General features: G+C 56.5%; 1 protein-coding gene across 1 annotated transcript; it reads right to left on the reverse strand.

Annotated features, from left to right (window-relative positions):
* Window positions 1-5398: 5398 nt before the first annotated feature.
* Window positions 5399-12272, reverse strand: Lgi3 (leucine rich repeat LGI family member 3; the record flags this gene model as incomplete). The annotated part of the gene is made up of 8 exons (XM_010625258.1): window positions 5399-6728; window positions 8611-8775; window positions 8868-9037; window positions 10179-10250; window positions 10355-10426; window positions 10720-10791; window positions 11252-11323; window positions 12079-12272. Coding segments are annotated over 8 exons (1635 nt in total), but the record flags the coding sequence as incomplete, so codon positions are not given.
* Between the last annotated feature and the right edge of the window lie 2 nt (window positions 12273-12274).

The following is a 12274-nucleotide window of genomic DNA, read 5'->3' on the forward strand; positions in this document are numbered from 1 at the left end:
CGCTCCCAAGGATCGGCGCGGTCCCAGCACGCCCAGCCACCGGCACCAGCCGCCGGGGCGGAGTTTGCAACTCACTTGAAAGTTGCACGGACCCTGGTCCTGCCCAACCCCGTCGCTCCGGGGCGAGGCGCAGGCGCAGTGCTGTCCCGGAGGGGCGGAGCCGGGTCGGGGAGCCGAGAGGCCGCCACTTAAAGGGACTACAGGGCCGCTGCTCGAGGCTAGGGCCTTCGCCTCCCTGGGCGGAAAGAGCTGGGGACTGAAGCAGGCCGCAAAAGCTGGGAGAGGGCTGCGGATTTAGCTCAGTGGTTCAGCCTCTCTAGTGCAAGGTCCTGAGTTCGATTCCCCAGTATCCAAAAAATAAATAAATAAATAAAAGGCCGGGAGAAGCATAAAGAAAATCTGGACTCTCGGATTCTCGCGGCTCTTCACTGGCTTCTCTCAGTGCCCTTCTTTGTGGTCTCATCTGTCCCGTGCTGTCAGATGGGATAGGGCAAGAAATGAGTGGGGTCGGCCCCTCAGGCTCAGAGATGAGCTGGAGGCCGGCCTGGCTGAGCCCATGCAGGTTCCAGTCCTACACCCCTGGGTCGCGGAGGTTAGTAAGCACCCAAAGAGGCCCAGCTGACAAAGAAGGAGAGGAAGGGGGAATGGGATGTAGAACCCTCCCCCCACCGGTAGGTCTCGGGGTGTACTCCTCCCTGGACCTTTTCCCAAGGTGCACACACCCAGGCTAACCATGAATAACGAGATTCTGGGTGGAGCAAACAGCTCACTCTGGGCCTTCCACACCCGAAGCTTGAAATTTCATCGCTGGGCCTGTTAGGACACATCTGTGATTCCAGTACTCTGGGAGGCTGAGGCAGGAGGATGCAAACTTCAAGCCCAGCCTGGGCAACTTAGTGAGCTGTTGAGACTTTGTTATAAAATTGATTTATTTATGTATTTTCCGAGTACAGGGAATCGAACTCAGGACCTTGCACTTGACTGGCAGTTTCAGCGTTGCTGAGCTAAATCCCCAGCCTTGTCTTAAAATTTTAGAAAGGGCTGGGGCTGCAGCTCAGTGTGAAGGCCCTGAGTTCAATCCCCAGCGTGGGTGGACATCCCTGGGAACTTCATAGCACCTGTGTTTTTGTGGACAGGGGCTTAATTTTGGCAAAGCTTCTTTTTACCATGTAGGAAATATGTTCAGTGAAGTAACTTGCCTGAGGTCCCCCGGAGATGTTTACTGTGGCTGACGGCTAAAAGTGTGGCATGTTCTGTAGGATCAGCTTGGCCAGCTGAGAGCAGTCCAGGGAGGGGAACCTGGGACTGAAGAAGGTGTTCCGAAAGGGAGGCAGGGAAGGGACTCAGAAATGAAGAAGTTGCTGGGTGTGGTGGCGCATGCCTGTAATCCCAGCACTCGGGAAGCTGAGGCAGGAGGATCACTGTGAGTTCGCGATCAGCCTAGGCTACATAGTGAGTTCCAGGTCAGTCTCAACTACATAGTGACTCAAAAAACAAAACTAAACAAAAATGAAGAAGTTGGCCTTTGCTGCCTCTACAGCTTTCCACATGGGCTTTTGTTCTGTGTGACATCCTCTGCTTCTGCCTGGTTCTTTGCTCTGAAAATGGGGAGAAATGACCCCCTTTGCTGCACTGAGGAGAGGGTGAGAGCTGCCGGGGGCGTTGTGGAGGTGGAAACCCAGGCAGCTACTGCTTTTTATTAGAGCCACAGTTAACACTCATCACCTATGAAGTGAGTGGGATCGCTAATGATGGGAGCCAGGGAAAGGAGGCTTCTTGGAGGAAAATAAACACACAGTGATTATATAGTCTTAATTATTATCATCAATTTTATTGGGATTGCTAGGTGTGGGAGCCAGCGGTGAAACTGGCCCACAGGAGAAACTCACCCAAGGCCTCCTGTCTCTTTCACCCTTCCTGGCCACCCCACCCCCACCCCAGCCCCATGCCATGTTAGAGGAACAAGAAATGCCAGAAAGGTCCCAGCCACCACCCATCTCAAGGTACAGATGTGGTTCTTCCGGCAAAAGCTGTCCTGAGTGTCAGGGAACGAGGAAGTGCAAAGTTGATGGGACCCGGAGGGACAGCTCGGGGGCTGTGGGAGGGGGAAGAGATGTCCTTTGCATCAGGGACACACAGGAGCCTCGGTCCTCTGCCACATCCTCCTCACTGGCTTCGCACTGGAGCCCACGCCTGATCTCAGCATCAGAAGCCACCCTCTGTTTCCATTTGCTGGGGGGACCTCTCTGGCACCCACTCCAAGCCCACTAACCGGGATGGGCTCTCGCATGGAGACTCCTGGTCCCAACTCCCGTGCTTGGGACCTCTAAAGAACAGGTAGGCAGAGAGTCAGAGAGGCTGGCAGCTGAGGAGTGTTGCCCAGCTTAGCTGCGGCAGAAGGAGCGGACTCTGGCTCTTGTGGCCTTTGGTCCTAAGCTGTTGACACAATCACCCAGTTACACTGGGCTGCCGAGCTGCTCTCTGGACACATGGATGAGCTGCAGGGCAGGTGACCAGCAGAAAGCTGGGCATTCAGGGTGCAGTAGAGACAAACATCTCCCACCCGTGGAGGAGGCCCCCTGGATGGAGCAGCTGTGCGAGCGATGTTTGCCTTTTGACTGGGGAAAACAATGCCAGTGGCTTTAGGAGGCTCATCCTGCTCTCCCTGACAACCTCTCCTGGGCACAAATAAAGATCACTTTTCATTCTGTTGTTGTTGTTGTTGTTTGTTTTGGTTTTTTGTTTGTTTGTTTTTTGAGACGGGGGCTTGCTATGCCATTCAGGCTGGCTTTGAATTCACTCTGTAGCCCAGGCTGGCCTCAGACTTCCCCAGATGCTCCTGCCTCAGCCTTCTGAGTGCTGGGATTGCGGGTGTGCACCAGCATCACCCGACTTCATTTCCACTTGAAGCCATAGGCCAGGCACTCCCAGGATGATAAGATTGGCTCCCCGAGGGTGCCTGCTCAGCCAAGAGGATGAATGTGGTTTGAGGAGGCGGAAACCCATACTAGTCACCCGTAGTGAGCATGGCTGGGGCAGGCTAGCTGAGTGTGTGAGGCCACAGGTAAGACGTTGGGTGCAGGAGCTCCAAGACTGTGGACGAGTGAGGAACCCCAAGCTCTGCACAGCAGTCCTCCCCAAGGCCACCCTGCTCCAAGCCGCCTGTGTCTCATGCACTCCTGCAGGCCAGCGCAACTCATAATTAGGTGTCTGCACTCCATCAAAGGACTGTGCATGTCTTAGTATACCTTTAGTGCATCTCAATCTCATGCTAGATAACCCTGTCGGGTAAGTCTGATTATACCCGCTTCACAGATGAGCAAACTGAGATGTGATAGGCAATGTAATGCCTTCACACTCTAGCAAGCTGGTCCAATCAGGATTCCGAAATAGTAGGTTTTCTTTTTCTCCTTTGCAGAAGAGGTCGAGGCTCAGAGAAATCAGCTGACTTGCTCGAAATCTCACACTGTGCACAGGCCACAGGTGCGCATCCCCCTGCTCCTGAGAGCTCGGTGGGTGCTCGGAGCCCATCTCCTTTACCCTGTGCCCACTGGTGCTCTCCGAAGGACAGAGCACCGAAAGGTGACACAGGACACACATATGTGAGACCTGGAAGGGGCCCTGGAGCCATGAGGACCCAGAGGACGGAGGTGACCCGTCCGGGGCCACATGGCCTGGCATTCTCTGCCTGAGGGGCTGTCATTTCCCATCTCCTGTCCCTGACCTTGTCACTGACCCACACAAGAAGCATCAGGCTTTACTTTATTGGAGCCCATGGATGGGGAGAGTGACAAGGAGAGGCGGGGTCCCACAGGTCCACGCCCCTGTTGTGACACACACTGTGTTCGTTCCCCAGATACCCATTCTTCCCCGGGAGCCTGGACACTACCTCCGGCTGAGGCCCTTCTGGCTTAGTTCCTGACTCCCCAGTCGTCACAGGCTCTCTCAGCTCCATTTTCTGGCATGAGGAGGGACGCTAATAGCCCACCCAGAGGACCCGTGTGGACAGAAAGCTGTGGGCTCTTTGCCCAGAGAGCAGGGAGCCAAGGCAGTTTCCTGAGCAGGGGAGGGCATGGTGGAAAGATGCTTTAGGAAGGTAACTGTGGAAAGTGAGCTGGCAGAGGGTGTGTTCAGGGACAACAATGAGCAGGCAGGTTTGGACAAAGCTGGAAAAGGAGAAAACCATCTGGAAAACCTTGGGACAAAGAATGGGGAGAAGACTTGGTGGCTGATTAAATATGGAGGGAAAGGGGCCAAGAATGTACGTAGGACTCCACGGTGCCTCATCTAAGGTGGACGATGGTGGGGACATCTGCCACCCAGAGGGGCTGAGCTGGGCTGGAAGGGGAGGAGGGACAGACTCAGGCCTTTGTGAATCCCCAGCCTGTAATCTCCAGGAAGGAACACGGGACTGAGTCAGCACCGGGTGGAGGAGACTTGTCACACTGGCCCAGCACCTGAGCGTCATCGCTGTGAACTCCTGACCCTGCCCCCGCTGACCCCGGGGGCCCAGTCCTTGGAGGGAGAGAGGAGGAAGAGGGTCTGGAAGCTGATGCAAGCTGCCTTGGGGTGTGCTTAGCAAACAACTTGATGACACCTGAGAGCTGGAAGGGGGTGGAGCTTTTTATTCGAAGCAAGTGAGTCAAAGCATTGCCCCAAGTGCCCCTGCATCCTGCCACAAGGAGTCCCAGCTGCAGAGGCCCTCCCTCCTCTCCACCTGCCTCACTTGGCCTCTGGGAGCAGCTTCTCCATGTGTCCAGCAGAGGGCAGCAGAAGCCAGGCTCCTGATGTGCCCCCAGCCCATTCTTGCTCACAGCTCAGCTTCCATCCAAGGACAGTGCTCAGGGGGTGTGCCTTGGGGGCAGCTGAGAGGTGCCAGAGCTCCCGAAGACTAGAAGCCCAGCTCTGTTCTTAGCACCCACAGCGGAGAGTCGGGGGCTCATAGGTTCCCTGGCTCAGCCAGCTCCTGTACCCACTGAGGAGAATCACAGCTCAGGGGCCCCATCCCAAAGTTGGGATGAACCAGGGATGGCCAGGCCTGAGGAAGTGACAGCTACAGAAAGGCTTGTCTGGGTGGTCTCCTGTCCCCAAGTAAACTGGGATTCAGGGTCACAGAAGAAAACTCCCGTGAGAACCCAGGGCTGGTATTGCTTCAGGACAGAGAAGCAAGCCAGCATGCCCAGGCTCACCAGTGTAATTGTTGTAATTTTCCTTATCAGCTGCGGCAGGTGTACACTGCAGGGAGCAAAGGAGGAGCAGCATTGTGGATCCCTTCAGGAAGAGCAGCAGCAAGGCAATAACGGGGGAGCCCCTTTGGGCAGCACCCAGAGGGACGTTTTTACCTATGGAAGTACGAGTGGACAGGTGTGCACGAGTGAGAGGCTGTGTGTCTCTTAGTTCCAGGTGTGTATGCACTAGAGGCGTGGCAAGAGTGGGTGCACTTGGGAGCTGACAGCTGCGGCTGCAGCATGGAGTGTGAACAGGTGAAGACACACCTGGAGTGCCCACAGGAAAGGCCTCTGTGGGTGCCAGAAGTGGCCAGTGGGAAGGCTGGGCTGAGAGCAGGATGGGTGGGCTGCTGCCCCTCCCTGTGCCCAGCTCATCACTCCTAAGCACGAGCAAGGAAGCAGAGCCCTGGGGCCTACAGATGTGGGGGACGGTGCACACGTACAGGAGGGCCAGGGTGCCTGGGTACCTGGTGCATATATAGGAGTTCATGCTGATTATAGAGACAAGGAATGCCTCTCCAGGCCAGTCTGTGGTGTGTGTCCAGGCTCACCCATGTGTGTGTGTATGTGTGTGTGGGCAATATGCAGGTTGGCCAGTGTGGCTCACACAGGCACACGTGCTGCTCAGAGGCCCCACCCAGCCTCCAGCGCCAACCTGAGGAGCCCAGAGGCCTTGACACCCCTAGGCACTGAGATCCACCACAACGTGTCGGTATACCAGCGTCTGTCCCTTGAAGCTGGGGGCCAGGAGCAGCTGGGCGTCCCCAGCGGGCATGTAGCAGAAGGCCCGGGGGGCCTGCACCGCCAGCTCCTGGAAGCGTACAAACTTCTGTCGCCCCTCGTCCCACTGGTAGATCTGGGTGAAGGAAAAGTCACTGCCCAGTGCCAGGTAGCGGCGGCCACCCACCAGGAAGGGCTGCAGGGCCAGGGAGCCACGGGACGGCAGCGCCTGCACCTCAGAGAAGCGGGTACCCTCCCAGCGCAGGATCTTGGAGTCTCCGATGTAGCGGCTGAGACACAGGTAGCTGTCACGGCCAGCGCGGAAGTGTTTCACAGCCTGGGCATCAGGGACCTGAGTCACCTCTCCCTGGGGCACAAACTGTTTCTGGGTTCGACTCCACTGATAGATGACGGGTGCCTGGGAGCTGCTAGACACAATCAGCCGCGGCTTGCCCTCGCCGTCCACAAACTCGAGGTCGGTGTCACGGTGCCAGGCGTGCAGGGCCTGGTGGGAGTAAAAGCCGTTCTGGTGCCAACGGTAGAGGCTGGTGGCACCTGCCTTGGAGCTGTCGGCCACGGCAAAGTACCAGTCGCCGTCGATGCGGAAGGCCTCCAGGTCGTTGGGTTTGCGCACGCGCTGTGGGTCGATGTCCTGCAGCTTGGTGAAGCGCGTTGTGTTGGGATCCCAGTGGTAAATGTAAGAGCCACCGAACAGCTGGGCCACGACCACGTACAGCTGGCTGTCCACCACCATCGGCTTGCAGTGCACGGCCGAGGGGGCTGCCAGCAGAGGGACGGGATAGAAGGCAGTGGCAGGAGGGTCCGCTGCAGAACCCACCCGCGCCGGTGTCCATCTGCCCACACTCCATGCGCCCTAATTTCTAACTGCTTCACCAGCAATCATCAGTTTCTGTGTCACCCTTCGCCCACCCTTCGCCCCACGGTGCAGACATGAGCTGACTGTGATCACAAATCAGGTGTCCCTAGGTACTGATGGGTGCTTCGCTGTGTGTCAGTTACCGAATTTTTACCGTGTGCAGGCACTGAGCTAAGCGGAGACACAGTACCTCCATGAACCAAGGTGAAAAGGATCAGGTTATTTTGTCCTCTTCACATAGAATGAAACAGAAGCTCAGACAGGGTGACTTGCCCCAAGCCACCCCATGGGCATTTGGCCTGGCAGGGGAGGGAGAGAAATCTCAGGCTTCCCAGCAACACCTTGATGCATGGAAATGATTGTCCCTGGGGTCCCGAATTGGGAAGGGCTTTGAGTACTCACCTCAGGCCTCCCTGAACCCTTCTCAGGCACAAAGCACATGAGGCTGCCACCCACGCTCCTCCTCACCACCCCACCTTCCCCCAAGGGAGCTGTGCAGCACACAGGCTCCAGGGGTCACTGCCTGAACCCTGAGCCCTGGCCTGCCCCTAGCTCCCTTCTGAGCTCAGATGTAGTCTGGCCCACACGGAGCTCCTTACCCACCATCCAGCTGGCCCCTCCTCCTGTGCTCGCAATTTCAACATGAGTCCCCAGTCTCCCAGTCCAGAACCCTGGGGGTCTCCCCAACACTTCTCCCCATTGCTCATATACCCCTCGAGCCCCAGTCCTGGTATTCCTCCCTTCTGCTTGCCAGAAGAGTGTGTGTAAGATCCACATTACTTCTTCCTTAAAGATTTGGTGGGACTCACCAGGGAAGCTCTCTAGGCCCGGAGTTTTCTTTGGGGGAAGTTTTTTTTTTTTTTTTTTTTTTTTTTTAAATACAGACTTCATTCATAGATCTGGGGCATCTTAAATATCCCTGTGTCTTGCATCAGTTCAGATCTTTCTCAGTCTCTGTCTATCCTCACTGCTGCTGCCTAAGCCAGGCTCTGGGGTCCCTGCAGCGGGCAGGCACACAACCCCTTTTCTGGTGGGAGTCACACTCAGTAAGCTGCCTAGACTGGGCCTGAAATTCTGAACTGCTTCAGCGTCCTGAGTGCTGGGGTTTTAGGCATGCACCACCACACCTGGCTTCTCCTCTGTCCCTTCATCAAAGTCAGTTATTCAGGCTGCCCATGGTCTGCACACACCCACACTCCCACACTGAGCCGTTGCACATCTTGTCTTTGTTCCTGCTGTTCCTTCTGCCAGAACACCCTTCCCTATTTTTCCCTTTGAAGTGTTCCTCAGCTTTCAAAATTCAGCACAAGCACAGTAGACCCCAAACTGAGCTCAAGAGCCACTCTTATTGCCTCCTCCTTTTGGGGGAGGGTTTGAGACAGGGTCTCACTATATAGTTCAGGTTAGTCTTGAACTCACTATGTAGCCCGGGCTGGCCTCAAATTCACACTGGTCCTCCTGCCTCAGCCTCCTGAGTGTTGGGATTACAGGCATGCGCCACCACTCCTGGGTCACCTCCTCCTTCTTTCTCCCCGATTCCCCCTTCCCCCTTCCCCTTCAAGAGGCAGCGTAGGTGCCCCCTCCACCCCAAAGCCTTCCTGGATGCCCAGAGCATTGTGTTGGTCCTCCCTCCCACCACCTACCTGTTGTATGGCTGTTACCCCTTGTGTACCCCCCAGCAGAAGAAAATCTTTACGGGCAGAGACCTTGTCTCAGCCATTCCGTAATAGGACTTCAGTGGAGCTGAGCTGCTGCAGTCAGCACAGCCAGGTAGGGTGCAGGTACCTGGGATTCTATCGTAGTCTCGAAGCTGCCTCTCCACGTAGTCCCACTTTAGCACGGTGCAGGCGCTGGCGCCCGGCTGTGCCAGAGCCAAGTAGAGGTCGCTGGAGTAAAGGAAGGGCTCAGCCGACACGGCTGGGAAGGACAGGGTCTGGTAGAGCACGAAGTCTACAGGGATGAGAGGTGCGGGCAGGCAGGACTCAGCCCAGAGGAAGCAGGGGCCCACTCCCACCCCCGGGGGCACCGCGGACACCGCCGACCTGTGGTGATGCAGTCGAACTCCCGCAGTGGCAGGTCCTGCACCTTGTGGCCCTGGAAGCGGGGCGGGCTGGCGCAGTAGATGGGGGCCACGGTGGTGTTGGTGTGTGCCAGCCACTCCACCAGCCACTTCGCCTTGCAGTCGCAGCTGAGCGCGTTGCCCCGCAGGTCCCTGGAGGGCGAGGGCGGGGCGGGGCACAGAAGGGCAGGCTCTCCACTGCTCTGCCCACCACCCTCTAGCCTTTCAGAGCAGATCCGATCCTGACCTTTGCAAAAGGTGCGAGGGGGCGGGGCTCCGCAGGAGCAGGTGGGGCGCCAGGCTCGGCCAGAAAAGCAGGTGCCGAGTCGAAGCCCCTGTTGCCTCCTTGTCCAGGTGTCTTTTTTTTTTCTTCTTTCAAATGGGACTGAGGATTGAACCTAGGACTTTCACATGGAGCTACATCCCCACTTTTTACTTTTGTTGTTGTTGTTTTTAACTTCAAAATATGGTCTCGCTAAGTTGCTAAGTTACCCAGGCCAGGCTCAAACTAGTGATCCTCCTGCCTCAGCCTCCTAAAGTGCTGGGAATATAGGAATGTGCCAACACATGTGGCTTCCCAGCTGCCTTTTGCAGTGCACAACCTGCACATTTATCTGTCATGCTCCTGTCCCTCTAAGCTTCCTATAATGGAGAACTTTTATTTTCTTGTATCAATAATAAATGACTCTATAGGACTTTTAAAATTTAATTTAATCTATCTATTTATATATTTTTCCAGCACTGGGGATTGAATTCAGGACCTTGTGATTGTGAGGTATTACATCCCTGGCCCTTATTTTTTGTTGTTGTTGTTTGTAGAGGCAGGGTCTCCCTTTGTAGTTCAGGCTGGCCCTGAACTCACTATGTAGCATAGGCTGACCTCAAACTCACAGAGATCCTCCTATCTCAGACTCCTGAGTGCTGAATACGGAACTTTAATGTAGATTCAAATCAAACACACATTTAAAAAGCATGCTTTTTAAATACATTGTTCCTTGTGTGTATTTCTTTTCTTTTCTTTTTTCTTTTTGGTACTGGGGATCGAACTCAAGACCTTGTGCTTGTGAGGCAGGCAGTGGCACCACTGAGCTAAATTCCTAGCCCCCTCGTGTGTATTTTAAGAGGTGATTTGAGGAACCCCAATTTGGAAGGCTACCACCTATATCTAACCTGACATCGTCTCAGAGCCCCCAAACCCCCACTACCCCAGCCTTTTAAGGCCTTATGGTCACCCCAGCCCTGGCTCCCTCTGGGCATGGTGCCCTCCATCAGAAGAGGCAGGACTTGGCCTTACAAGTCACTCAGGATGTCCAGGGGCCGGAAGATGTCTCTGGGCAGTGTCTGCAGGTTATTGTTGGCCAGTGAGCTGCAAGAGAGACCCCGGGGTACCCTGAAAATTATGACCAAAGCCCCCGGCCGGAAGAGAGGTGGGCTTCGGGTGCAGCGTGTATATGAGTGTGAGGTACTCACAGGTGTGTCAAGGACTTGAGTCCCCTGAAGGTGAACTTGGATAGGGCCCAGATGTCATTGTTTTCAATGAAGCTGGAGAAAATGAGAGCTGACCTCAGCTGCCACTTGCAATCCTAGGCCCCCCAGCAGCCGTTCCCTGTACACCAGCCCAGACCCCAGCCCCAGCATGAGACAGGCTCCTGCCAGTCCAGCGATGCCAAGCCTGTAAGGACAGGGCCTCAGGCAGTGTAGGCAGGGGATAGGGGCTCTCTCGCCTGTCCCCCTTCCCCCAGCCTTCTCTCCTTCTCTGCCACCACTCGTCTCAGCTGGCCCAGGCCTGGCTCCCTCCCGCCATCTGCTTCCCAGTGCCCTCTTCCCCCACCCACAGGTACTGCAGGTGGGACAGTCCTGTGAAGGCGTTGTCTCCAATCAGCGTGAACTTGTTGGAGTTGAGTAATCTGGGAAGACAGAGATAGGATTAGAGCTCCCCAGGGTGTGCGTGCTGCCCTAGTCTCCTGCCTCCCCCAGTGTCTACTCTACACCTTGGGACCTCAGCACAGGACAGCTGTCCAGCTGTTTCTTCATTTAGCCCCTAGCTCTTTCTGCAAAAGATCCCTGGGGGTCTCCTGCCTCTAAGATGACCCAGATGTCTATTCTCCAGCACTGGCCCAAGCCCTTGCACCCAACTCCCCTGGGTCTCTCAAGGAGCCAGGTCCTATCCCAATCCCACTTGCTTGGCCTCTGATGCAGCCCCCAGCCCTTCTCATCATCTGCCACCCTGATTCCTCACTCCAGGCTGCCTGACCTTCTGTGGCAGAGCCTAGAGGAGCCTAAGCGACATTGACATCTTCATCTCTAAAGCATCTGTCCCCCTCTACTGCGCCCCCCAACAGCCCTTCCATGAGGCCTGGTCCATACAAGAACTGCAGCAGTGGCAGATGGGAGAAGGCTCCATCCTGGATCTCTGAGAAGGCAGCATTCACCAGGGTCCTGCAAGGGACACCAGCGTCACCACTGTAGGGCTCTGCAGGGCCAGCATTGGCCAGAGAGAGCGTGGGGCAGTGGCCTCTGTACCAGGCCTGTCCCCCCACTTGCATCTCGCCCTCTCTTCTGTTCCCAAACTCCCTGCCCTCCTTTACCTTTCCCCTCCCCCAATGCCTCAGGGAGTGCCAGTGGCCCCAGGCTCGCCTTCCCTCTAAGCCAAGGAAAAGTTCCATTAACTGAACCATTGTTATCATCCAGACACCTGCAAAGTGCCAGTGCCACGGTAGGAGGGGGCACTGGGAGCTGGCATCCTGCGCTCAATTCCCACAGACAAGGGGGGCCTGCAGCAGGCGCCCGTCCCATTCCCGGGCACCAGGAGGGCGGTGAGAGTCGACAGCCCTAATCCAGCTGCTCCCCCCTCCTCCCTGTTGCCCTTGGGGTAAAATGACTGGCAGTGGCCCCACAGGCTTGCGCCATCAGCCCTCCACTGGGCCTGGGGTCCTGTGCACAACGGTGTTACTAATGCTCCTGCTGGGAAGACTCATCCTTGGCCACGGTGCTCTGCTGGCCCAGCCATGGCTGCTGAGCCCGCCTGACTGCAGAGCTCCCTGCAGCTGCAGCCCTGAGGATGGCGGGAGTCCTCCTGGTCCCCACACTCTGGAGAGGGAGCACAGGGGCTCCCCACCCACTCCCAGAGGGCTTCTCACCCTCCTCTCTCCCTGCCCATACTCCGGACATCCCCAGGCCAGGCAGACACTCACAGGGAGATGACCTCGGAGGGCAGGTTCCTGGGCACCGCCTTAGAGTCCACGCAGAAGGCGGTGTCCCTGGTGCAGGAGCAGCTGGGAGGGCAGGGGGGCGTCTTGGGGGGCCTCTTGGCACCGACTTGCAGAATCAGGCAGAAACCCAGCGTGGACAGCGCCAGCAGCCCGGGCGGGGCGCCTCTCCTGGCCCGCA

Source organism: Fukomys damarensis, unplaced genomic scaffold (assembly GCF_012274545.1).
Source record: "Fukomys damarensis isolate Sample0158 unplaced genomic scaffold, DMR_v1.0_HiC HiC_scaffold_18, whole genome shotgun sequence".
Lineage (NCBI taxonomy): Eukaryota > Metazoa > Chordata > Mammalia > Rodentia > Bathyergidae > Fukomys > Fukomys damarensis.